A 24,991-nucleotide genomic window follows, 5' to 3' on the forward strand; every position below is an offset into this window, starting at 1 on the left:
CCCTTCTGAGCCAGGGAGCTGCATAAGACACAGCCACTGAGGGAACAGGGACTGGATGGGTGTGATGGGGTGAAGTCCTCAGCTGATGTGATGAGAGCAGGCAGACAGGCGGAAAGATCAGCGGGATGTGCTCTGTAGGGGGCCAGCCTGCCAATACTGCAGCCAGCCTGGCACTGACAAGCCCGGGGGAGGGGGCGGAGACAGGCCAAGGTCGGGGATCAGGCCGTGGGTCCAAATGAACAGAGGAAAGAGGAATAAAAGGGGTTGATGAGGGAGTGTGGTGTGAAGTGGGGGGCAGTCAGGTAATGGAGACGCAATAAAAGGGAGAACTATTATAGGGCAGGGTGGGGGCTTAAAAAAACAATTTTCCTCCCACCTTCTAAGTTCTTCTAGCTGGGCTAATAATCAAATTGATAGAGACAGATTAACAGAAGAAAATGTCCAAAGTTTATTATACAAATGCGCATTGTGGGGGATGCCATAAGGACGAGACCAGAAACATTGGGCAGCTGAGGTTTATATGCCGTCATGGACGAAGGGGAAAAGGAGGCAGGGGTCTGGGATTTCCTATGGGAAAACAGGCAATTTACAGGTCCCTGAAAAGCGTGGGACACACGCCACACGTGACAAACAAATTCCTGCTAGGCAACCAGAAACAATGTGACATGGGGGGGGGCTGGGGGGGATCTAGCTGGCAAGCTGCTGGGGTCCTCCCTATGGAAAGCTAAAGTGAATATGCTAAAATTCCCTCCGGGAGCAGTCTTTCCATCTGAATCTCTTAGGTAGGAAAATGGGAGGGTGAAAAGTTCTTTCTGAGTCTTTTGTTTCATGCTAATCAGCTTAAAATCAATATCCTGAAAGGCACATTTGAGTGGAAAACTTTGGTTCCCTTCGGCAGGAAAACATCAATGGGTTACTGTTTATGGGCGGTACATGCCACCTGTCTGCCAAGGCTTTCTTTAATCCCCACAGCAACCCGACCAGGTAGACGTTACCTCCATTGTACATGTGAGGAACTGCGACCAGAAAGTTAGAGCCACTTGCTCAAGACCACACAGGCAGTACGTGACAGAGCCAGGAGTCCAGCCCAGACCAGTCGCGGGAAAGCCTGTTCCCCCGACGCCGTACTGCGCGTGTATGAGGGGAGGGCGGCCAGGGACAGATACAGGGAGGACGAAAGACGTGAAAGCCAGACGGACCTGCAGGAACCGAGGGCACCGCGGGCGGGGGAACAGGCAGAAGGAACAGGTCTTGGTCTCAGGTTTGTGGGGCGAAACCAGGCCGCATGCACGTGGTTCTGTCTCCTATAAAACTCTCACCATACCTGCCATTGCTCCCCACCAGCCTGTGAGCGCCACGTCTTGTTCGGTGTAAGAACTCATGAGTAGTTACCGACTAAAGGGAAGAGGGCTTGGGAAGCAGGGCTGAGGGGCTGGAGGATGAATGGATATATGGGACAGAGAGGGACAGGCAGGGGATGGAGAACGGCATAAGGGGGCCAACCTGGGGGTCTGAAGGGCCTGGGTCACTGAGAAATCTCCTGAGGGGCAAAGGGAGGATCCTGTGTGCCCAGCGCTGGGCTTCCTCTCTACATGCATTAGGTGACTTAATCCTCATTTTCTGTTGTTTGCTAAAAGAGTTTATTCACATCGCATAATCATTTCTTTTTTATATATATTTTTAATTTTCATTTTTCAATTACAGTTGACATTCAGAGTATTTCAGGTGTACAGCAGAGTGGTTAAGACATTTATACAATTTGTGAAGTGATCCCCCAATAAGTCTTGTACCCACCTGACACCACACGTAGTTTTTGCTATTTCATTGACTATATTCCCTATGCTGTACTTTACATCTCCCTGACTACTTTGTAACCACCAATTTGTACTTCTAGTCCCTTCCCCTTTTCCACCCAGCCCCCCAACCCCCTCCCCTCTGGCAGCCATCAGTTTGTTCTCGGTATCTATGAGTCTGTTTCTATTTTGTTTGTTTATCCTGTTCTTCAGAGTCCCCATTTAAGCGAAATCATATGGTACTTGTCTTTCTCTGTCTGACTTATTTCATTTAGCATAATACCCTCTAGGTCCATTCATGTTGTCGCAAGTGGTAAGGTTCATTCGTTTTATGGCCAACTAATATTCCTCTGTACATATGTCCCACGTCTTCTTTATTCCAATAGTCCATTGATGGACACTTAGGTTGCTTCCACATCTTGGCTATTATAACTCATGCTGCAATGAACATAGGGGTGCACAGATCTTTTCTCTGGATAAATACCCAGGAGTGGACTTGCTGGGTCATAAGGTAGTTCTATTTTTAATATTTTGAGGAACCTCCATCCTGTTTTCCACAGTGGCTGTACTGATTTACATTCCCACCAACAGTGCATGAGGCCTCCCTTTTCTCCACATCCTTGCCTGTGCTTGTTATTTTTAATTCTCTTAATGATCCTATGAGATGGGTATTACTGTCCCCATTTTCAGAAGAGGAAATTGAGCCTCAGGGAAGCAACTTACACATGGTGACACGATTCGGAAAAGCCCGACTTTGAACCCACACCTGACTTCAAGCCCGTGTTCTCTCTGGACCCTGTTCCCTCTCTCTGTTCATCTGTGGGTTATGTAGGGAGAGAAGGAAGGAGAAGCCCTGACAGTTGAGATGAAACATATATATTAAGGTATGGAGACGGACTTGGGAAAGGGTAAAAGAAAAAGTGTGTTTTGCAGTGGAGACAGCCACATGGAGCTGAGGGCACGTCAAGATCATTGTGGAAGGATGAGTGACCAATTGGATGCAGACGGCAAAGTGAGAGAACATGGAAGTGTGTACGCTGGGGATCACATCGAACGATGGTGTAGTCCTGCCACTGTTACAGGCTGCAAAATGGCGTCTCTCCACAGCTATAGAGAAGCAGCTGGTGGTGGCCAAAGGGGCGGGGTTGGGGAATGGGAATCTTTTTTTAAAATGGGGGTCTCTCTGGTTTGGGATGTCATTTGAATGTAAAGTGGAAAGGAAGGTTCTCTGTGGCCTGTAGATGCATATGATTAGTCAGTCCTTTGCAGTAGTTTTCAAATTTTGAATGCCTTTAGATTTAACGCTCTTTCTGGTCCCCTATAAATCCTACAACTCCTTATGTCTGTTATATTACCTGCCTGACCCGTGAAGGCGTAGGAGTTTGGAACCCTGTCATTTTGCAGAGGTGGGAATTCAGACCCACCTCAAAGTCTCCCAGTAACTGGCTGACTCAAACCTCACATCCACGCTTCTTGAGCCTCAAACCCCCCAGTTCCTATGGATTAACAGCCACATTCAGAACAGATGAGTGGAGGTGAGATCTGAGAGGGGGTGAGCCAAGTCCAGAAAGCTACCTGTATTATGGCAGCTGTGAATAAGCACTGCTGGAGCAAATCAACACTTAGGGCGGAAAACATGGGCCAAGGGGTCTAAGTTGGAACGTCTAAAGCTAGCTTTCTTTATTTGTTAAACCAGGATTCTCTCCCATTGTCCATCTCTCCGCCTCACCTCCCTCCACTCACATCAACACTGCTTAGCTCATTCTGACCACAAGGCGCCACTCTTGTTCTCACCATTGTGTCATGGATTGTTTCCTAATAGCATCAGGGGGTTGACCTGACAAAGCTAAGAGTGGGAGTCCCATCTGAAGTCCTGGGCAGGTCACTAGACCCAGGTGTGTTTTGGGAAGGACATTCAAGGTGGTAGGGGCTCCAGAAGGCTAGGTGAGCAGGCGCGGTGAGACGGGAAGGGCAGTGTTTCGGATGCCGTCAGAGTCTCTCCACGTAAAAGGCTTTGCCCATCTGATTTAGTTCCTGTTGGTACTGCCGATGCTCCTTCTCAAAGAGCTGGTGCAGGGCGGCCTGCCGGACCTGGTGGGGAGGGCGGGATATAGTGGGACGCGTGCCCTCTGTGTAACCCGCTCATTCTCTCCCTGGTTGCGTGCCCATCACTGCCGTTTTGGCTCTGGACTTAGCTGTGACATAAAGCTAGGCAGTAGCGTACAGGCTGAACACTGGAGGAGAAGCCTACCCGAGTTTTTCTCCAGGGGTGAAGCCCCACCTTCAGCAAATACTTGCAGAGAACATCCCATGAACCAGGAACTCTACAAAGATGGTGACATGACAGGAACTGAGGACCCCAGGGAGAGGTTCTGAAAGGCCGGGGCAGGGCACTAAAGCAGTTTTATGTCTCACCAAGATGAAAGGAGCAAGGACTAGACTGCACTTTAGGATTCTGGAATGTTCCACCTGCAGCTGGATGCAAAGAATCACTTAATGAAAAAGAGCTCTGGTATTTGGAGTTATTGTCCGGTGTAACAGTGAAAATCGCAGAGGCAAATAAGATGGGTGAGGAATGGCAGAGACTAAGAGCTCGGGACTCCTGGTGTGCAAAGGTCCGGGCAGTAGTGGGGAGATTCCAGGTTACCGTCCAGAACTCACCATCAGGAGCTGCTTGTTGGCCAGGGCCAACTCCTGTGCCATGGTGACCTGCATCCTGAGGGTGGCATAGGGGTTTCTCCTCTGGCTCAATGTCATCTGCCACAGACAGTGAATGTGTGAACTTCGCCACCTGCCCCAGGTGTAGAGGGAGGGGTTGAACAGGTTAGTTAGGAGCAGAGACAAAAACCCCATCCCCCATCCGTGAGGCTGTTTCCTCATCAGAGCCTCTGTGACAGTGTCAGAAGACTGCAAGCCCCAGGAAAGGGTAACTAGAAGTGCCTTGGAACCTTGTATATATTAAGTACATTATGTGATTTAATCACGAAAACTGTGTCATGTTAATTTCTGCATTATACAGACAAGAAAACAAAGTTCAGGTGAGTTGCCCAAGGTCACTTAATGGCAGACCTGGGTATCAAATCCAGTCTAAGGGTTAATTCCTTCCACTATGCCCGTGAGCCTCAACCCTGGCTAGACACATTCCGGAATGATCTGTTAAGGTTTTCAATACGCAAAAGGATTATTCATATGTAAACATCCGTATGTATGTATCCTCCACTCAGATAAACCCTACTGAGATTGAAAAAACAAAACCCAGGTATTTTTTTTTTTTTGACAGGTGACTACGAAGTTAAGTACATACAGAAATACAGTAAATGGCAAGGGAAAGCTTCATTCTTCTGCCCCCATCCTTCTCAAAAAGTTATTAGTTTCTTGTGTATCTTTCCAGAACAATTTTCTATCATATGCCAGCAAGTATAGCTTTTAATTTTTTTAAACATAAAATCATACATTTATATAAGCAGTATTACTTAACCATTTGGATTTCCCCTATCAGCACACAGAGATTTGCTTCATTCTGTTCAAAGGCTGCCGGGCATTTTTGTAGCATCATTGAACCAGCTGGGTGGTTTCTAGCTTTTTCACTTTCATAAACAACGCTGTCATGTGTATGCACTCTTGTGTATGCACATACTAGTGCTTTTCAAGATATGTATTATGTTAAGGTAAATTCCTAGGAGTTGCCAGTTCAAAAGATATGTGAAATTTACACAGATTTCATCAAACTGCTTTTGTAAAAAAGGCTGCGTCAGTCTTGACTCCCGCTAAAACTATACACATTCTTGTTACCTCAGTCTTTGCTAGCTCTGGGTATAACCTGGAAACCTTAAAAAACAGGCTTATCCTATCCAATCCCAGACCATTTTAGTCAGAATTTTCTGGGTTAAGACCTAAGTATGTGTTTTCCAAAAGCTCCCCAGGTGTAGGTCACAGCCTAGTCTGGAATCTTCTCCCTCATTCAACAAATACCAACAAATCCTTACTGCACACCTACCACGCGATTAGTACAATGCCAGGCAACAAATATGTGCATCCTCCTCAAAAAAACAAAAATGAAAACAAAAATTTGCTCCAATTTTCCTTCAGAGAATGGTCCAGCAAGGGGCAGTAAAAACCAGGGTACGTTGCCTAACCCAGTGGCAGGAGGAGGCTGCCCTGGGCTTGTGAGAACAAGGGCTGCTTCCGGCCCCAGTCATTTCCTTCTCAATGAGCCCCTACCAAGATAGAGCAGAGCCGGCAGGTGGCTCAGGGAGAGCAGGAGGGTGAAAAGGTCAAGCTGAAAGGTAAGGGGAGAAATAGAAGCAGAGATTACCTATCAGCCATCTTCTTAAGTCCCTGGGCCTTCTGAAAACTCTGCAAGAAAAGGCCTTTCTGCTGATCTGCCTTATCTCCAGCACTTCACCCCAGTACCCTGTTGGTGGGGGACATACAACCTTTCTCTTTTGAGAGGCAGTGGCCAATTTCCTAGGGGAGGTGGGAAGAGAGCGCTACTCCTTTCGGAATGGGTCAGAGTAAAGGCAGGGTTTGGGATGGCACAAATACCTACTACGTGCCAGACGTGGTCTCCCACTCCCATGGCCTCTCAGGAAGAGGTCCAGTCCTGGTGAACTGATCTCGAAACTTCATCAAGGGAACCCCTCCAACCCAGCCCCTCCTTCCAACTCTGCATACCTCTTCTTCTACCTCTGCTATCTTTTCCTCAGACATGTCTACAGACTTGCTGGATTCAGTCTGGGGAGGCTGAGCAGGCTCTTTTCTGTTTGGTTGTCACCAAGGTTTCAGTAGTCATAGCAACATTCCCTCCTCCAACAATGACCCAATACCTAGTAGTTGATTGGTCAGCTGGCCCGTTGCCCTGGAGACCTGAAGGGAATCCTGGCTCTCCAGCCTATCAATGATTAGGGCAATTCTAGGAGCAAGGACCACAGTCCCAATTTTAGGAGTTCTTCTGCTGGGGTCCCAAGGAGTATTTATATGATCCCAGGTCCAGGGTACCCACAGTCCTACCAGTTCTCTGGAGGTGGATCCTGACGCCCTACCTGGTCAGGCAGGTGCAGAGAACATACCATATGTCTGTTTTACTATATAGGGCAACTGTAAAGGAATGACTCATGAGCCTTTATTTTCTAATTGATCCTTTTATTAAACAATTTATAAAGTCAAACCACTGGTTGGTCTGACCATTTTTTCACATTGTCCCACAGTATCCCCAATAAAGGAGGGGGGATGGAATTATGTCAGGTGTCAAAACGCTCCCTTTTCAATTTACGCACAACAGTGTGGAATGCAAGTGGAAGGGACGAGCCGTGCCAGCCAGGGACGTTGTGCTCACGTTGAACACGTCCTGGTTTAAGTGCAGCACAGGTAGTGTTCCATGCCACTCAAGGCCTCACCTGACCCCCACCAGCTCCTGTCTGCCTTTCCCACCAATCAGCTCTTAGGACGTGTCAAGCCCAAATGGCTCCCATTCAACCATGTACAAAGGGGTAATACGGAAGACACCAAGCCGTGTCACCCCAACTCTCACCCTTGGGATTATCTATAGTTTGGAAAAGGGCAGATGAATTACGATCAAAATCAAGTGAGGATTTTTAAGGGAGCTTTGACAGAAACATTAAGAGAAACATCTGAATTCAACTCCAGAAAGAAGTACTACCAAGGGCAAGTAAAGTCTTATCCGATGTTTGGAAACTGGCCCTAAGAAAGGCTGGAGAATGAACCCCTAGGCACGAGCGCTAAGAGCTCTGGATGACGGGAGTCCGGCTGATCCAGGCTGGGCCTGCTGAGCCAGCTGACCTGAGGGCCACCGGGCAGGCTGCCGCTGTAGTCCCTCGGCTCCATCACAGAGTGCTCTCCAGGGTGTTATAGTTGTCCTTGAAGCTCTTCAACTCGAGGAAGTGCTTGGCACGTTTACTCTTCTGACTGGAGGGGAGGTATGTCACCTGGATGGTTGTGGGGGAGACTTCGGGAGACTGGGTTAGGTCTTTGGCTGCTGACTGGTGCTGTCGCTGGGAGCTCCCACTTCGTGCTTTCACCCTGAAGAATAGAGAGGACAGGTTATGGACAGAGTGAGGACTAATGGGAGAATACAAATCCAGGCTCATCCATTCCATAAATGCAGCTGTAGCCATAAACGGTCTCTGTCCTATCTTGTAAACCAGTTACTAAACTCCCACCTAGTAGCTTAGAAACAGCAGAGAAACCAATTTTCCCAGAGTCCCTGCCTCTGCTCAATCTTTTCTTCATTTCCCTATGCGTAAAGACAACTTCTAATTTTGCTGAGTCACCTAATGTGTGTATGCCACTAACGTACTCTCCAGAGAGTCCCTTGGAAACTGAATACCAAAAATAATAATAAAAGGAACTACTGAGTACTTACCACACTCGGACATTAAATCTGGTGCTTTACTAACACCTAATTTCCTAACATCCCAGTATTCCTATATGGTGGTATCACCCCCATTTTGCAGCTTAGGAAACTGAGGGTCCATTAAGTAACTTGCCTGAGGTCACAAAGCTAGCAAGTGACAGAGAGCTGGGATTCAAACTTCAGTTTGTCAGATTTCAGAGCCTATACTGTTTTTATTATATCCACTAAACCTTTCTAGTAACTAGAAATCAAAGAGACTAAATTAAAAAAAAAAGTGATAAAAGCATAAAATTTACCATCTTAACCATTTTTAAATATTTATAGTTCAGTAGTGTTAAGTACATCCACACTGTCGTGCTGCTAGTCTCCAGAATTCTTTTTATCTTGCAAAACGAACTCTTCACCTATTAATCAACTCCCTCCTCTCCCTTCCCTCCCGCCCGCCCCTGGCAATAATCACTCTGTCGCTACGAATATGACTACTTTAGGCAGCTCACGTAGTAGAATCTTACAGTATCTGCCTTTCAAGAAAACAATTTTGAATGGGCCTCCTGCCTGAATTCTAGACCCAATGCCCCTTTCCATCCTCTCCCCATGTGTTCTAAGTAGTTTTTACTGGGACCTTGGGTCTTCAGGAACAAGGTGGTTTATTTTTAGGGACAGAGAGATGACGGGACAGATACACCCTTCATCTTTTGAGAAAGATTCATATTCAACACAGCAGGAAACAGATGTATTCTTTTCATGGCTGTTAACTTTTTGTTCTAGATTGGCTTTTCCTCTTTACCGTTTCATCTTAATACGAGGGAACGACATAATGAAGCTACCTGTGTCAGCACATGTTTAAAACGTTCCCAGACAAAAGTCATGATTCTTCTCCTGTAACAAGACACTCAACAGCTGACTCTATAGCGACGACCCGTTTCAGACGTGGTTACCAATGCTCTAAATGGTAATAAAAACGGGTGGCATTTAATTCTTACTTGTATCAGAGCAAGCCACAAAAGGAGGGCACAGGGACCCTGACACTTTACTGAGCTGGCCCCAAAGACCCAAGCAGCACAAAGGCAGGGGCAGCCCCCCTTCCTGGCTTGTAGAGCAGCACCTGCTTTCCACTGGGAGTGAGAGGCAACTCTGCCAGTGTAGGAGCTGACATCTCTGGATGGTGACCACACTGCTTACGAAGGTCACCGCGCTGTACAGCCCAGCCCTCCCCACCCCAGGCCGGGACACGTGCCCCTCGCACTCACACAGCGGCCAGCTCACTGAGGGCCTCCTGATAGTGCAGGTACTCACTCTGGCCGAAGACCTGGGGAGAGAGGAAGGAGCAGTGAGGCTGTCAGTCTGGGGATCCCCTTAGTGCCCTGGAGGACCAAGTGGCCCCCACTCACCCCTGTCCCATAGCGGGCTGTCTCATAGCCATCCAGCAGGGCATCAATGAGCGCCTTGCGCACACCCTTGAAAGGTGTACTGGTGTTTCGAAGATCGAGCAGGTAGGAGCGGAAATTCTTGCCCATTAAGGAACGAGGATACCGGCCTTCGGCATGAAATGGGATCTCTGAGGAGATAATAGCACAATGATACCCCTTCTCCCATTCGTTAGTCTTTCTAGTTAATTTCCCAAAATTAGAAATGGGTCCAATGAGTTGAGCTGGGGGGGAAATTCTGAAGACTTAAGAAGACCAGAGGTATAGAGCTGTGTCTCAATCATCATTTAGTGGTGGTAACACAACTGTAAACTATACCAATGACACATGATAGTGTCTTCGTCCTATTTACCCTCCTACTTTCCCATCCTGGCTTTAAGATGCTGTTCTGGCAGAGACAGAGCATATACAACAATGGTCATAGAATAAAAAAATAAAAAAAAGTCCAAGAACCATCTATCTTGGGTGAATGAAAAAGCAGATGCCACTCGTCTTTTGTAGGAAAACAAGCAAATTATAACCATCCAGTTCGTGAAAATAAAGAACAAAACCAGCTCTGGAAAAGTAAATTGTCTACATCATGTTCTTAGGCAAAAGAGTTACACAGGACTCTCAATACTCTAGGAAATTCCCACCAGCCAGGGATGTGTGGAAAGGACACATTCTAACACACGTGACGTGGGCTCCGCCCTCTTCCCCAGCTGATCTTTTGGGATCCCCGTCAAGCAGCCCTCACCAGAGGCGCGGATGGCATCCAAAGCTTTCATCCTGTACAGATAGTTGTAGCAGTCTGTGGAGAAAGAGAACGGTCTCAGGCATAGCCCTGCAAAGTCTCTCCAAACTCCCACAAGCTCCCACAAACTGCCTCCCACATCTGTCATGTACCCAGGAAGAGGAACCACCGCTGCTGGGTCTGCCAGCAGCTGTGTGACAGCTCCGAGAGCAAAGGAACTCCGAGCTTGTGGGATCCTCCCTGCAGTGTTCTCCAAGAGCAGGCCACATACTCTGGTTTCCCTGCGCTTCCAGCTGTAGCAGCCTGGCATCGCCATCCGCAAGGAGCTGAGGTTCATACTTGATATCCTGGACCCTGGATAGTCGAATGTCAATCTCCTCTTTTAAGTCCTGTCCAAGTAGAGAAGAGAATACACAATCACTTCCCCTGTGCTCTGCTTCCCATCACTTTGGAGTGGAGCAGAGCTAATGAGCAACTAAGACAAGGCAAGCAGAGAACATGTTCATTTGGCTAATGTAATTGCAAGATAAGAATCAAGAATTTAAGGAAGACTGGGATTGGGTTCTCTAAGAACCTCTCCAAACTGTGTCTCTAAGCCAGATCTTTTAAACTGCCAGAATTCCTTCAAGCTCTACAGCATCAACATTGTTTCTGACTTTCACCTGGATTTAGAGGACTCTTGGTGAGGTGTTATAAAGAACTTCCTGAGCTGGGAAAAAATCGACAGGAATCAGAAGTCATGGTCCACTCTAAAAACCTAGAGGCCTGCATAGGGCTTTTAATAGTTTGGGGACTTATCCTACCTGGTGGAGTATATTTAATTTTTTAAGTAGGTAATTCACATCCAGGGTATAAAATTCCAAAAGGTACTGAAGGTGTTACCTCTCACTTATCCAGAAGCAGCCACTGTTAGTAATATTGACAGCCACTGTCACATTCACCTCTTACTTGAGAGGAATGATTGCCAGAACACCAAGTAGATTCTTTCTCCTTGTAACTTTTTAGGAACTTCCATTGTGAAACAGATCATACACAGAATACATACAATGTATGCATACATTTTAGTTATCAAAATCATTAAGATAAACACCTGAATCCACCATCTACTTAATGAATGGAAATACTACCAATGGTTTTGAAGCCGTCTGTGCCTATCTCTGATGGAATGCAATCCCCTAATCTTAATTTGTCAAGTCTTAATTTTCTTGTTTTATTACATCGCCCTAAACAAAATGCTTAACTCTGCCTGATTTTAAACTTTATACAAATGAAAAAATACTTTTTGAATTCCTCTGCAACCTGTCTTTCAAATTTTTAAATAGACTTTGAGGGTGAATTTACCTGCAATAAACTGCATCCATTTTAAGTGTGTAGATTGATGAACTTTGACAAATGAATATACCCACTCAACCACCATTCCAATCAAGATACAGATATTTCTATTGCCCCAAAATGTTCTTCGTACCCCTTTGCAGTCAATCTCTCCCTGTGCCCTGGGCAACACTGATGTGCTTTCTATCAATATAGCTCTTCCTGTCCTAGAATTTCACATAAATGGAATGGAATCATACGGTACATACACTTTTGTGAATGGCTTTTTTTCACTCAGCATGTTTTTGAGATTCATTCATGTTTGCAACTTGAATTTTTCATTCACAAATATTTTACAGGTTCATTTGTGTTCATATATTTATCTTCAGTTTATTTTCATTCTTTATAGTATTCCAGAATACAAATACCGGGGGTGCCAAAAAAACGTATGCAAGTGGACACTGGTCGTTTCTCAAGCAGTTCACCGTAATCAGAAGTGTCTGGACGCTGATGGTAAGCACTCTGAGCACCTCTTGTAGTTGCAGAAGTCAAACGTGACTTGTATCCATCTTTTGTTATTGGTATATATTGAATATCACAATTTTAATAGTTTTTTCTTAAAATGTATCTACATTTTTTTGGCACCCTCTGTATATCATACAGCCATTTTCAAATGGACATTTGGATTTTCTTTTTAAAATATTACAACGTATAAATATTCTTGCACACACTTTCTGGTACACATGGGCAAAAACTAATTTCTCTGTGGTAGCAGTGGAATTGCTGGGCTGTGGATTAGGTACATGAGCAATCTTACTAGATAGAGCCCGATTACTTTCCACAGTGATTTAACTAATTCATACTTCCACCAAAAATGGATGAGAATTTAGATGAGAAAATTTTTAAAAGCAAAAGGAACCATGATCTCATCTAGTCCAGGGAGCTCCTACATAGTCAGTTTTGATTGGCTTATGATGCACTAGAAGCCAAACCTATGGCCCCCTTATGGGAGGCAGCAGGCGTTTGGAGAACTGTGGGAATGTGGAAGGAGCACAGTGGATGGTTCAGGCCATGACATCTTCCTTGAGGTTTTCCATGAAATATTTTAGCAAAGAACGAGAGGAGGGTTAACAGCACCAGTTAATGAAAGAACATTGGTCTAGGAGTTGAGAGAATTGGGTACTAGCTCTAGGTCTCCCACTAAGCTGCTTTTTACTCAAAAGGAATTGACTACCTACTATGTGTAGGCCCTCGGTTTACAGTGAACAAAACTGGTATGGCACCTGCTTTCTCGAAGCTTTCAGTTTAGTACAAGAGGCATAAAGCAAATAGAAAATTAAACCAATTCGTGGTAAAATACTATCTAGGAAAAAATGAAGGGACTGAGAATACAAAGAGAACCTCTGTACTTTAAATAGGTAATAAGCACTCCTCTTTGGAGGACATGATATTTAAGCTAAGATCTAAAGAACAAATGAGCTAGTCGAGTGAAGACCAGCAGAACATCATTCCAGGCCACAGTAACACACGTAAACGCGGGAAATTCAACCAGTGTAGCTGGATCCCAGAGATCAAGGGAGAGCCATACAAAAGGACACTGGTAAGTTAACAGGTGCCTTTTCCCCAGAAATGTTAGAAAGAAACCGCAAGATGGAGGTGGTGGTGGGTCATCAAGAGTTCTGTTTTACACATGTTAGGTTTGGCATGCCTAACACACATCTAAGTGTTAGGTGGGCATTTGGATGTATAATTATGGAACTCTGGAAAGGAGTTTGGGATAGAGATAAAACTTCATCAGTAGATAAATAACTCCAGCAAGGAAAGGAAGGCCATTACCTAAGAGAGTACAAAGAGACCACTTGGTTATTCACTTTCCATGTGTCTTTGGGTAAACTTCCCTTTGTTTCTAACATGGATGTAGGAACTCGTTGGTTTATGGAGCCCTTATAAATCTAAAGTTTTGCAAAGGCAACTCTTCTCATTGAGCTGGGGCTAATTCTAACCACCCTAACCCCATCCTGAAAAAAACCCTAAAAAACAAGCAAACAAACAACAAAAAAAACCAGAAAACACTGGGTAGTTCAAGCTGAACTGGGAACCACAAAACTTGTGAATCTTAATCCAAGCCTTTCATTCTGCAAATGCAAAAACGCACGTTCCTGGGTAAACTACAGCACTGAGCAGGTAAGCCTGGGCCTAAGCTGATGTTATTGGTCAATCTACTAAGGTAAGTACGTGGTTAACTGGTCGAGGAAAGGGGGGAAGGAATAGGAGGGGGAATAAAAGTCACTTCTAAAGGCAAAAAAAAATAAATCTCATTCTGGGCCCTAACAGAGCTGGAGAACCAGGTCTATCGCGTGCCTTGAGGACCTACCTTGGGGGCATTGTGTCCCACAGGGACATGAGGTCCCCTTCGGGATTTCATTGCAAACCGCATGATTTGCCTCTTCACGAAAATAAAGAGCAGTACAAACACCTGTCCAAAAAAATATGAGAGAAGTCTTGAGTACAAAAACAGTAACAAAAACAACACATGCCTGCAGTTCAAATTCCCAGACTCGGGCTCTCCGGGATGCGTCAGGGGCGTAACGTGGGGCGAAGCAAGGCGGTCGGAAATGGGGTGAATACAGGGAAGCGCGGAGGCGTGGGGGTCTGCGCCGAGGGTGTGGAGGGAGGGTTCTCGGCTGGGGGCGGGGCCCTCCGAGTCGGTGACACGCTCCCAGGTACTCCTGGGACGGCAGGCAAAGCCCAGAAAAGCGCAGGTGAGTGGGTGGAGAACGAAGACGGGGCACAGCTCAGGAGGAGGGTCTCTACTGGGTCAGACGCGACAGCAGAACAGGGGTGGGGGATCGCCTCACCAAGCTCCCGTAGGCCATCACCAGCACGACATTCACCCCGGAGAGCCAGTTACTGCTGGACGCCATGGCCGCCCCACCCCGCGCAGAACTGCTCCGCTGTACCCTGCTGCCCTGCCTCGTCAGCCCGGGCTCCGCCGAGGCAACGGCGCCTGGGTTCTCTGAAGCTCCCCGGCCATTTCCTTACGGGGAAAGACCAAGGCTGACCCGGCCGGAAAACATGGCGGATGGGAGGGGGCCTAGGAAAGAAGAACGACGCCTTCCCGCTTCCCCTCAGCACGTGACTCAGGCAGGCAATGGCACCCGCGAGCGGCCAGCGCGGAGACGCGGAACTACGCCAGTGAGAGGAAGCGGAGGCCATCCGTACGTCACGTGGGGGGCGTGGCCGCCGCGGAGGAGGCGGGGCTGACGCGCGGAGCCGGAATGAGGTGTCTCGTGGCGAGGCGGCACGCGCACGCTTGCGTGCGCGTCCCTTTTCGCGTCACGTGCTGAGGGACGCAGGAAGGCAAGTGGGAGGGGGAAGGCGCGAGAGCGAGCGCGAGAGGAAAAAGAAGGGAGGGGGGCGGGGAGGAGGGAACCTTATATCACGTGACAGGGGCGGCGCGGCCCGGGGTGTCAGTGTGGAGGAGACTGAGGTAAAGTTGGGAGCGCAGCGGCGTTGGCGACGGCGGCGACGGCAGCGGCAGCGCGGCGGGGCCGGGTATTGTCCGCGGCCCCTTTAAATCCGCGATACCCCCTTTACCCTCCCTCCTTTCTCTCCTACCCTCGCCGTATCCCCCACCCTCGGTAGGCCCCCCCACACCGTGTTTCCTCACTGTACACCCCCCCAAATCGTGCGAGCCCTGGCGCCCCCCCCCTCGAGTCGGCCGCCGGAGGTTTTGTTTATGGTTGGGTTCGCGGCCTAGTGGGCCTCGCCAGAGCCGGGGCCTCGATTTGGGAGCGTGGCCGGGGCGGGGCTTGGGGCAGCCGGAGGGGGGGGCCATGCGGCTAGAGCCTGAGGTGGGGGAGAGCGAGAAAGAGCGCGAGCGAGCGAGGCCTGGGCCCCGCCTGAGGTAGGGGCCCTGTCTCCCTACCCCGGCCGGTGTCTGTGGACAAGACGAGGGGGCCTCCTCCCTTTCCAACACTCTGCGGGCCTCCTCTGATCCGGATCCGGCCTGGTTTGGGGGTGGCGGGGGGTGGGGGAGGGCGGGCGATGGGGTGGAGCTGCCCCAAACTCCCCCATGTGGCCCTCAGTCTGGAGTGCGGAGGATTAAATTGTTCCGGGTGGGAGGTAAGGAGGCGATTGGCCCGGTGCGCTCCCGATGTGGCGCGGAGCGGGATGAGCCTCCCATCCTCCGCGCGTGGGCTCGCGGCCCCTCTCCGTTCCCAGCCTCTTTGTCAGCTCCTCTTCGTCCCCGTCCTCCTTCCCCACCGCTTCAGCTCCTGGAGTGTCTGTTTTGCTGCTGTCTTCCCCTTCTTGTTGTCCGCGCTGTAGTTCTGGGTACCCCCAGCCATTCTGTTATTTCGGGGAGCTGGGCATGGAGGCCCCCGTCGGGTGCATTGTGCCTTCGGGGACGTCACCGGAGCCCTGGGGTATTTGTTCACTCTTCTCATAATGGGACAGGAATTCCAAATTTCTTAAGACTCTGCACCCTGTGGGCAGTCCCTCCATTGCTTTGCGAACTGATGTCACACGCAGGAGCCTGCTCCTTTTCCACCGTTCTTGAAATGTAGCCACCGCTGGTGTAGGATGTTGTGGAAAGAAAAACACCACAGTAACAGGCCTTTTTGTTGTTATTGTTGTCGTTTTTGCCTTTGCCTGTCCCTGGTCATTAGATGGAGATGTCCCTTTTTGTCTTCTCTCCATCCCCCTCCCACCGCCCGTATCCTGCCTTGGGGATATCTGAGGCGACTTGCTGGGAGGTCTGAGGGTCGGTGACAACCCGCGGTACCGGGGGACTGAACCGTTTTGGCAGCGTACGGGGTGATCAAACTGCTTGGAGATCCCACACCATTGTCCTTAAAGATTAGACTATGCCAGTAATTATTTCCGTTGTGAACAGGAAGTATTTCTGGCAAGTAAACTAATGGTGAAAGGCCTTCACATACACTGTTTTGTTTTTGATTTTTCAAGCCTCTCCTTGTTAAATGTGTCCAAACTGGGAACTAGTCTTTTTTAAAATTGCTTTCAAGTTGATGGGGAAGGGGACCCAGGGGTCATTACCACGAAGCATTTAGGGGAACTCGTTGCTCTGTTAGAGGTAGCAAGTCTTACCAACCCCAGTCCAGCTTCAGAGTTTCTGAATTGTTTCTCAAATTAGATTGTAAGCTCCCTGAGGGCAGCAACCAAGTCATAATTGCTTTTGTATTTCCTCAAGTACTGGACACCTAGTAGATACTCAATAAATATGTGTTGTTTATTTTTTTCTGTAAAATTTCTCTGGCTATTTTTTTAAGTAGCTGGTTTTCAGAAAATGGTCAAGGGCACTCCTGTGTTGAAACCGGTATTTGTTCCCACACTATTCCCTTGGTCTCCAATACTTCTCACCTATTTCCCTTAAATATTTTTATTTTCTAAGAAAGAGTACCTAACAAGATTCCTCGCCTCCACTGTGATAACTCTGGGTATGTGTCTCTGCTTGCTACTAAAAGGCTACTAATTCTGTGTCCTCCAGTGATCCATCCCAGATAACTTACCTGTTGCTCAGTGTTGTTACTATCGAGGTGGTAACATTTTCTTAGTCACACATTTCAAAGCACTTGTAAGAGAGAAATGGAAGTTATAGCAAGAGTAATCAGGAGGATTATTTTTTTCCTTTCCTGATTAATTACCTGGCTTTTCAAGATGACTTTTTTGTATATTTACATCGATTGGTACAGTATATGCAATCGTCCGTATAGCTCATGCAGTTCATATCTGTAGTATAAATCATGCTCACAAATTGAAGTCGTGTGGAGTAGAAAGCAGTCAATATTTGTAAGTTATAGGAGTGGTTATTCCCATATTAGAAACTACATCTTATAGCCAATTAGGATGTATAATGGTTTTCTTCTAGTTTTAATTTTTTTTTCTCTTTGATTTGAATGCAGCAGTACTTGGTTAAACAACACTGGTGTTTTGTTTTGTTTTATTTGTTTGTTTTTTGGTAAATTGTTAACTTGACTATATTATGCCAGCCTGGGAAAATAGTCGACTATGTAGCAAATAATCCTGTACTAGCTAGAAATATTTATAGGCCTTTGTGTGCACATGTGTGTAGGGGGAGAGGTAATGGTTAAAAATTAGTCCTGAAGTTTCTTTGGAAAACTTTCTTGGTGACAGAGGATGTAGAACTCTTAGATCTTAATGACGGCATCAAATAACAAAGACCTATGCAATCTGTTAACCCAACTTGGTAAAGAATTTATCCATAAGGAAGTCAGCTTTCTTGTGACCCAAGAAACAGGTGAAATTTACTTCCCTAATAGTTAGTCCTTGCATATTTCTTTAGAAGCTCACCTTACCTTTCCCTCAAATATAGCGGTATCTTCTGGGCAGCCTAGAATTACCCTGTATAAAGTATTAACCAAAAAAATTAAATATAGAACATAAAAGTATAAAGTTGTACTCTTTGGAAGGGCATAAGACAGTGCAAAGTAACCTCTTATTTTGAGTGCTTCATGTGGTGAATGACTTTATTTACTAAATGCAGCAGCTGAGATTGCATTATAAAGCAAAGTATGAATGAAGGGAACTTAAAATTCAGTAGAACCCTTGCTTGTTAAAAGTGTCATGACAAAACCTGTTCTGGTTTGGGGAAGCTCCTGTGTGTTCTGTGTCTCTTTAAAGACTTCAACAAAGTCATCTTGCCCAGCAATAATATGTATAAAATGATTTCCCAGCAGTCCTTTCTTCCAAATAAAACTGTGTGCTAGATGCTTTGGGTTTGGGGCGGATTTGGGATTCTCTGTATATTAAGGTGAGTGGTGGAGGGTAATTGCAATTCTGGTTTCTTGGAACTGTGGATTAGGGGACCAAAAGAAGCAGCTGCAAAAGCAGTGTTGGAGTTACTAGTCAGGGAACTGAGATTCTGGGCATCACTGGGGCCAATACATGACTTGTGGAATACTATGGAAGCCCCCATAGCATGCTGGGAGGTAGAAACGAGGGAGAAAGAGGCTAGACTTGAGCTTGTCCTTTTCCAAGTGATGAAGGTCACATGCAATTTATGTTAAATGGTTGTAAGGCAGGTAAGGCTGCTTTCATGGGTGGATTGAGTAGTTAAAATTTCTTTTGTTTGGAGTATAGACTAATCCCCTTCCTGGAAGGCTTTTGTTTACAGGCTTTGCTGATTATCTTTCCTTCTTTCAAAGGGACTTTAGATATTTCCACCTATATAGAAGACTTTTGATTATTAACATTGTTTTGCTTACTATCAAGATAGCAAAACTTCCCAAAACCTGCTTAAAAGTAATAAAAATGGGCCCATAACTTTAAAAAAAAAAAATAAAGCCATCACTTAACATGCTTTATACATTTCTTGTTATACAAAAATGAATTAATAGCGATAGTTCCTGAAGCAATTTATCAAGCTAAACACGTCTGAAGAACAGGTGAATCCTCTGGTTTGTTTCTTTGAAGAAATGAAAGTATTTGGTGAAGGTGCTGATGAAAGAGGTTGAAAACATTTTGCCCACATTTAACATCTAAATTTGTTCTTTTTATTTTAATCTTTCAGTACTCTACCTTGTAAATACTGTTATTTGTATATACTGTAAATGATGACATCGGTGGGCACTAACCGAGCCCGGGGAAACTGGGAACAACCTCAAAACCAAAACCAGACACAGCACAAGCAGCGGCCACAGGTAAAGAACCCAAGGGATATACCTTGCTGGTTGATAACTGGTTTCCATCCAATGCAACATCATTCTGTGCTTTGGATTATTGATTTGGGTTCTTTATTTTTCTGTCCTTGCCTCTTTTTACTTCGGTCCTGATAATTGTTAATGACGTGCTGGGATGCAGCGATACAGCGCGCTTGCTTTTTGTTGTTTAATATTGGATTAATGAGGTTTGGAAAGAATGGGTGTTATGCTTTGTATCTCTAATACAGCGTTTCCCTTCTTTCATCCGGGGCTTTTTAGCAACATATGTCTTATTTCCTGGACTTTCCACCTTAACATCTCTCTAGCCCACCTTTGTCTTTCCACTTTTCCTCCTTTTTTTTGCTCTTTTCTCTAGCTTGTCTTTTATTTTCCTCTCTGGTCTCATTGAGCCTAATCTGATTTTCCCTTTTCCACAAGGAGTTAGCATCTTTATTCTGTTCCCTCAGAATTAACAAATGAGACACCCTAGAGTATTGCTCAGTTTTAAGGGGTAAATTAGCTTCCTGGGTACTGAAGTTTATGGGTTGGGTTTTTAAGTTTAATTCAGATATGATCTATTTTCTATAACCAGTTTGGTGTTAGTTAGTACTTAATGTGAATGAATTAACTTCCCATTTGGTTATGGGCAGGTAAATTGAAAATGTAAGACTAGAACTTTTCTCTTACTCGTTTTTCTTTCACTGTTCCTTCCAAGTGAATTTCTAGGACACTTTTAGTACTTACGTACTTTAGTGTCTCAATTGGAACAGTAAAATTTGTGGTATCTTACAAACACAGACTGGATACTCAGAAGATATGCTGAGTTTATCCTCAGACTAAACCTTGTGGTATTCTCAGTCTAAGAGGAGGAGGGCAGCTTTGGTCGTTGCAGAAACAGGAACATGGTTCACATGTGACTTTGCACATACACTGATGTGAATTACAGTGCAGATGTTTCAAAGTGGTGCTGTGGTTCCCAGTGTGAAAGCCTCTTTCGTGGTGAACATTGGTGAGAAAGGGATTATAGAGTGAGATAGTGACAACTTTGCTCTTTGTTTTTTATCATTTTGCTGATTTAAACATCTTAAATGGTGTAAGTCTTTTGTTACTTGGTCATTTGTAAGAAGAAGAAGGAAATTGGGGTGGGAGATAGGGTGGGTATTGACTGTATAGGTCCCTCCTATTTCTCTAAACTGTTGTCTTTTGATCATACTTTCTTCAACTTGTCTCAATTCTTAGGCTACTGCAGAACAAATTCGACTTGCACAGATGATTTCGGACCATAATGATGCTGACTTTGAGGAAAAGGTGAAACAAGTGAGTATATTTTCTGTAAGCTGTGGGAAAAGGCATCAGGACAAAAGCATCGTTAAATAACATAGCTGCCTACCAGGGTGTTTTCTACTGTAGGTATTAAAAGAATTATGGCCTGAAATATGATAGGTTAAGCTAATAAGTGCTTTTATTGTCTCATTTCCCGTACCCCTTTGGACAGATACCTTGTTCAAAGAGGTTTTGTCTTAATTTTTTGTTTAATGAATGACTTTGTTGATGCCATTTTATAGCAATTTTGAGCAGTTGGGGCATCTAGGAAATGTAGAAATTTATGGTATGCTGAAGCTCATGTGTTTCTGCGTTTGGTTCTCTATTAGATGCTTTATTATTTGATGCTTTGTATGTAAATCATTTTGAGCACAAGTGTTAATGTTTTGCTTTTGGAACTGGAACACCAAAATTCTGCATATTTTGCTTTTTTAAACCTCGTTCTTTCAAACTTAGCTGGTATTTTTTCTCTTTTCTGTTCTTCACCTAGTTTCCTTTTGTGGGGAGTGCAAGCTTGTTCATGATTACTGCTGATCTTTCTCTTTCAGTTGATTGATATCACAGGCAAGAACCAGGATGAATGTGTCATTGCTTTGCATGACTGCAATGGAGATGTCATCAGAGCCATCAATGTACTGCTGGAAGGAAACCCAGATACGGTAGAGTGCTAATAAAATGTTCTAGAAAGTGGGTCCCTGGCTGAGAGGCTAGTAATACTCTAAAAATAGCAAGTGGGGTAACTCAACTTAAGGCAGAGTACCTTATTCTCCAAATAGAACTTGGAACTACCTTGGATATTGTTTCCTGCAGGTTGCAAATACTTAAAATTTATGAGCAATAAACAGGAGAAAAACAGATAAAATCGGTCTCTTCTAATTGGCCTAGAATTAATTATTCATTCCAAGCTAGTGACTGTTTTCAAGACTGGGTTAGTCCGAATTACAGGTGCTACTTCATAGCCTTAGTGACTAATCATGGAAGATTTGTGCTCACCTATTTTATTGCTATTGAGCAAAGTCACACACTACTGGATTCTGATTTCAGGACGGTCCCATCAATATCTTTACATTTTACAATATCTTTTCGTCGTGTGAACTTATTTTTTTGAGGTAGCAGAGAAACACATTTTACAGCCTGTCGACCATCCCTGGAGATGATAGGGGCTGTCTTGGCCTAGACTTTAGAGTTGCTTTCATCGCTTCCTCTTCCCACTTAATGAGAATACTGTATTTTTGTGCTTGTGTTACCGCTGTACCAAATTGTAAATCCCTTAATAACAGGGATTCTGCCTTACTAACCTTTGGGATGTTCCTGCAGTGCTTAGTAGAGAACTTTATTATTTTTTTTGGTCTTACAGTGGGAACCTTTGGTTGGGATAGATAACCAGAGTTTATCCTTAGAGTGATCAACTTACTGATGTTACAGTGTCACTTTATAGCTAAATGTTGTGGAGGTTTGTCAGTTTCCTTGAATAATGGGAAATAATAGTGGAAAACATTTTTTAATCATTGAATTTTCACTTGTGGCTTTTTCTCTTAAAAGTATGGTCCTAGGTTAGATTTGACATTGATTTTGAAAATTATTGCCTAGATAATCAGGTAACAGTGCCTTTAGTTCATTTTGAGTTCACTAGCATAATTGTCCCAAGATTTTTGGGGTGGGGGAAGAGATGGGGACTACTCCTACTTTTTAAATGTCTGAATTTTTTTGCCCAAGTCACATTTTGTTTCACCTTCCAGCATCTTCTGCCTAGTGCTACAAGTCTGACCTTCCACGGTATCAAAAAAGAAAATAAACTGGAGAATGTATGCTTTTGCATACTAGTAAGTTAGCTACTAGTGAAACCAACGGGAAGCAAAGTCAGCTGCCAAGGATGTTAGATGTATTTGGGTGGACGAGATTATATCAGAAAACTAACGGTACCTTTGGGAAGATCATAGTAATTCACTTTCCTTGTAGAACTCATGTAGTGCCCGCAGCTGACATACACAAGTAGAGGGAGACAGTGACAGGTTTCTGAAACTTGCTAAGGTTTGAGACAAACTAGCAAAAACTAAAGGCTGACTGTTTCAAGTCTGGTTTCCAGGATTTCTGATGCAGATTTAGCTTTGGCTTACTATCACTTACGAATTGAAACTATTGTGAGCATAAAATGACCCACTAGCTATAATATGGAATCAGCTTGGGTTTGGAGAAAGCAACAGGGAGCTGCTGAGTCCTAGGTGTATACTTAATTTCTTTAAAAACTTGTTACTTCCGTGAACTATTATAGACTTTAGAATACGTAGATACGCTTTTACTATAATTTTAAATTTACCTTTTTTGAACTTAAAAACTTTAAAATTGTGGTAAAATATACTTGAAATTGACCATTTGAACCATTTTTAAGTGTATAATTCAGTGGTGTTAAGTATATTGATACAGTTGTGCTACCTTTAGTGCTGTGTATTACCAGAACTTTCTCCTTTCCCAAACTGAATCCAAAATGGATTTTCTATATCCATTAAATAGTGATTCCCCATTTGCCCCTCCCGCCAGCTCCTGATAACTTCTGTTTCCTATTTCTAGGAATTTGCCTAATCTAGGTACCTTGTATAAGTAGAATTATACAATATTTGTCCTTTGGTGTCTATTTCAATTAGCATGTTTTCAAGGTTTATATTATGACATGTATCAGAATTCCACTCCTTTTTAAGGCTGGATAATCCAATATACTGTATTTTGCTGTGTATAAAGCACACCCACGTTTTTGGCCCAAACTTTCAGGGGGAAAAAAATCTTTTGTGTTAATTTTTTAATTCAAATTTTTGTTTGTTTACATTGATGTACTTGTTTTTTGTATTATAAAGGAATTTTAGCATTTGTTTCTTAACATTGTGGTACAAGAAATTTTATGAAATAATTACAAAACACAAGAATAGATACAAGATAAAAGAAATTTTATGTACTGATAACAAATTTACAATATTTACGCTTCATAGAGGGCCAAGAACTACATCGTTGCAAGATGCTCATAAGTTCAACAAAACTGATTGTTGTATTCCAGAATATTGTTTTACATATGGATATTATTGATTTCCAGAGTTATACTTTTAACTCATAAGCATAAATAAAATAGTTAAAAACATTTATATAGATATGGAATTAGTACTATCCCATGTATAACGCGCGCCCTTATCTTTCCCTCACAAATTTGGGCAAAAAAGTGTGCGTTATACATGGCAAAATATGGCATGTATATACCCATTTTGTTTATCCATTCATCCATTAATGGACACTTGGAATTATTTGGAATTAAGTTGTAGGCATTATAATATTTTATTCCCTAAATATTTCTGCATGCTTCCCTTAAGGGTATTCTTTTATGTGACCACAATATTATTAACCCTGAGAAAATTAACATTAATTTCATATTAACCTGGTCCGTAGTTTTGCAAGTTACTAGATATTAGATAGCTGTTGTTGATCACCAGGGTCGTTGTTCTTTGAGTTAGATGATAACTAGTAAAGATTTGTTAGTGTTGGTGTTTGTCCTGGAACTTTTATTTGTACATATCTTCTGAAAAAATAGTGTAAATCAAGTTATATGTTTGCTTAAAACTTTATAAAACTAATTTTCTTAAGGAATGAGTGTTTTGCAAGACTGTTGAGCTTATTTGCCTTACCACAAGTTTTCCTGCCTGCAATCTGGAATGAATCACAAATTGTTCTGCATTGGGGAAAGTTGAATTGGATTATATCGTTTAGGAAGTATAGGGGAAAGCAGTGGATTAAACTTGAAACGGAAATGGAAGGCTTCCTGTAGTCAGGTGTCTCAGGCCCAGGGCTGTGCCTTCTTGACTATTTGGTCTTTTAAGTAAGGGAAATTTGGAGGTGCGGTAAGGTGGGGAAGTGGGTGTAGTTGTTTTCCTCCTAAATTCTTGGTTGCTTGATTAGAGGATGTGCCCAGGACTCAAATGCTGCTTATACATTCTGAATTCAAAGTTAACTTGTAGAAACTTTTAGCTTTTTTTTTTTCTTTGTCATGAATAAGACTATAAAAAGTTGGAAGTCACTGAAACCAAAGGAAATTCATTTCTTCAGCTCAGGAAACATTTGAAAGCGAGGGATGAGTAACTAGGTCCTTTGACTAATGTGAAAAGGGACTGAACTGGATAGGGATCTTGGTGAGCCTTTCTGAAATCGTCCCTTAGCTAGAAGCGCCTCTGCCACAAAAAGGACTTCAGTTTTGAGGTGATCGGTATCAAATTAGTCCTGAGGTCCTATCTGGGCCCTCCCTTTAAACCAAAGTAAACTAGGGGTGTCTGAGATGTGGATGCTGAGTGGACAGTGGTTAACAGTTGTCCCAG

General features: G+C 44.3%; 3 protein-coding genes across 40 annotated transcripts in view; 1 reads left to right on the forward strand and 2 right to left on the reverse strand.

The window, feature by feature from the left end:
- Positions 1–3,458: 3,458 nt before the first annotated feature.
- Positions 3,459–6,630, reverse strand: CFAP141 (cilia and flagella associated protein 141). The gene is made up of 4 exons (XM_019713272.3): positions 6,468–6,630; positions 6,109–6,149; positions 4,455–4,584; positions 3,459–3,884 (listed from the first exon to the last, which is right to left on the reverse strand). Exons 1-4 carry the CDS (start codon positions 6,501–6,503, stop codon positions 3,783–3,785), a joined length of 309 nt encoding a protein of 102 aa, XP_019568831.3. The 5' UTR covers positions 6,504–6,630; the 3' UTR covers positions 3,459–3,782.
- A 284-nt stretch (positions 6,631–6,914) lies between these two features.
- LTAP1 (lipid transport auxiliary protein 1) lies at positions 6,915–14,779 on the reverse strand. The gene is made up of 7 exons (XM_019713270.3): positions 14,496–14,779; positions 14,012–14,113; positions 10,598–10,715; positions 10,330–10,383; positions 9,558–9,724; positions 9,417–9,475; positions 6,915–7,832 (listed from the first exon to the last, which is right to left on the reverse strand). Exons 1-7 carry the CDS (start codon positions 14,559–14,561, stop codon positions 7,637–7,639), a joined length of 762 nt encoding a protein of 253 aa, XP_019568829.1. The 5' UTR covers positions 14,562–14,779; the 3' UTR covers positions 6,915–7,636.
- UBAP2L (ubiquitin associated protein 2 like) overlaps positions 14,269–24,991 on the forward strand; it is a 38,786-nt gene continuing 28,063 nt past the window's right edge. For 23 of the 38 annotated variants that reach the window (XM_019713237.3, XM_019713243.3, XM_019713249.3 and 20 more), the window contains exons 1-4: positions 15,102–15,192; positions 19,190–19,319; positions 20,559–20,636; positions 21,191–21,301. In XM_019713237.3, coding sequence (XP_019568796.3) covers positions 19,230–19,319; positions 20,559–20,636; positions 21,191–21,301 — 279 coding nt within the window. In that variant the 5' untranslated portion in view covers positions 15,102–15,192; positions 19,190–19,229. Of the gene's footprint in view, positions 14,400–15,028; positions 15,279–16,972; positions 17,097–19,189; positions 19,320–20,558; positions 20,637–21,190; positions 21,302–24,991 lie in introns of those variants that run through there. The other 15 variants (XM_019713238.3, XM_074318909.2, XM_074318901.2 and 12 more) reach the window with 4 other exon arrangements.

Source organism: Rhinolophus sinicus, chromosome 7 (assembly GCF_057876585.1).
Source record: "Rhinolophus sinicus isolate RSI-liver-muscle chromosome 7, RSI-T2T, whole genome shotgun sequence".
NCBI classification, from domain to species: domain Eukaryota; kingdom Metazoa; phylum Chordata; class Mammalia; order Chiroptera; family Rhinolophidae; genus Rhinolophus; species Rhinolophus sinicus.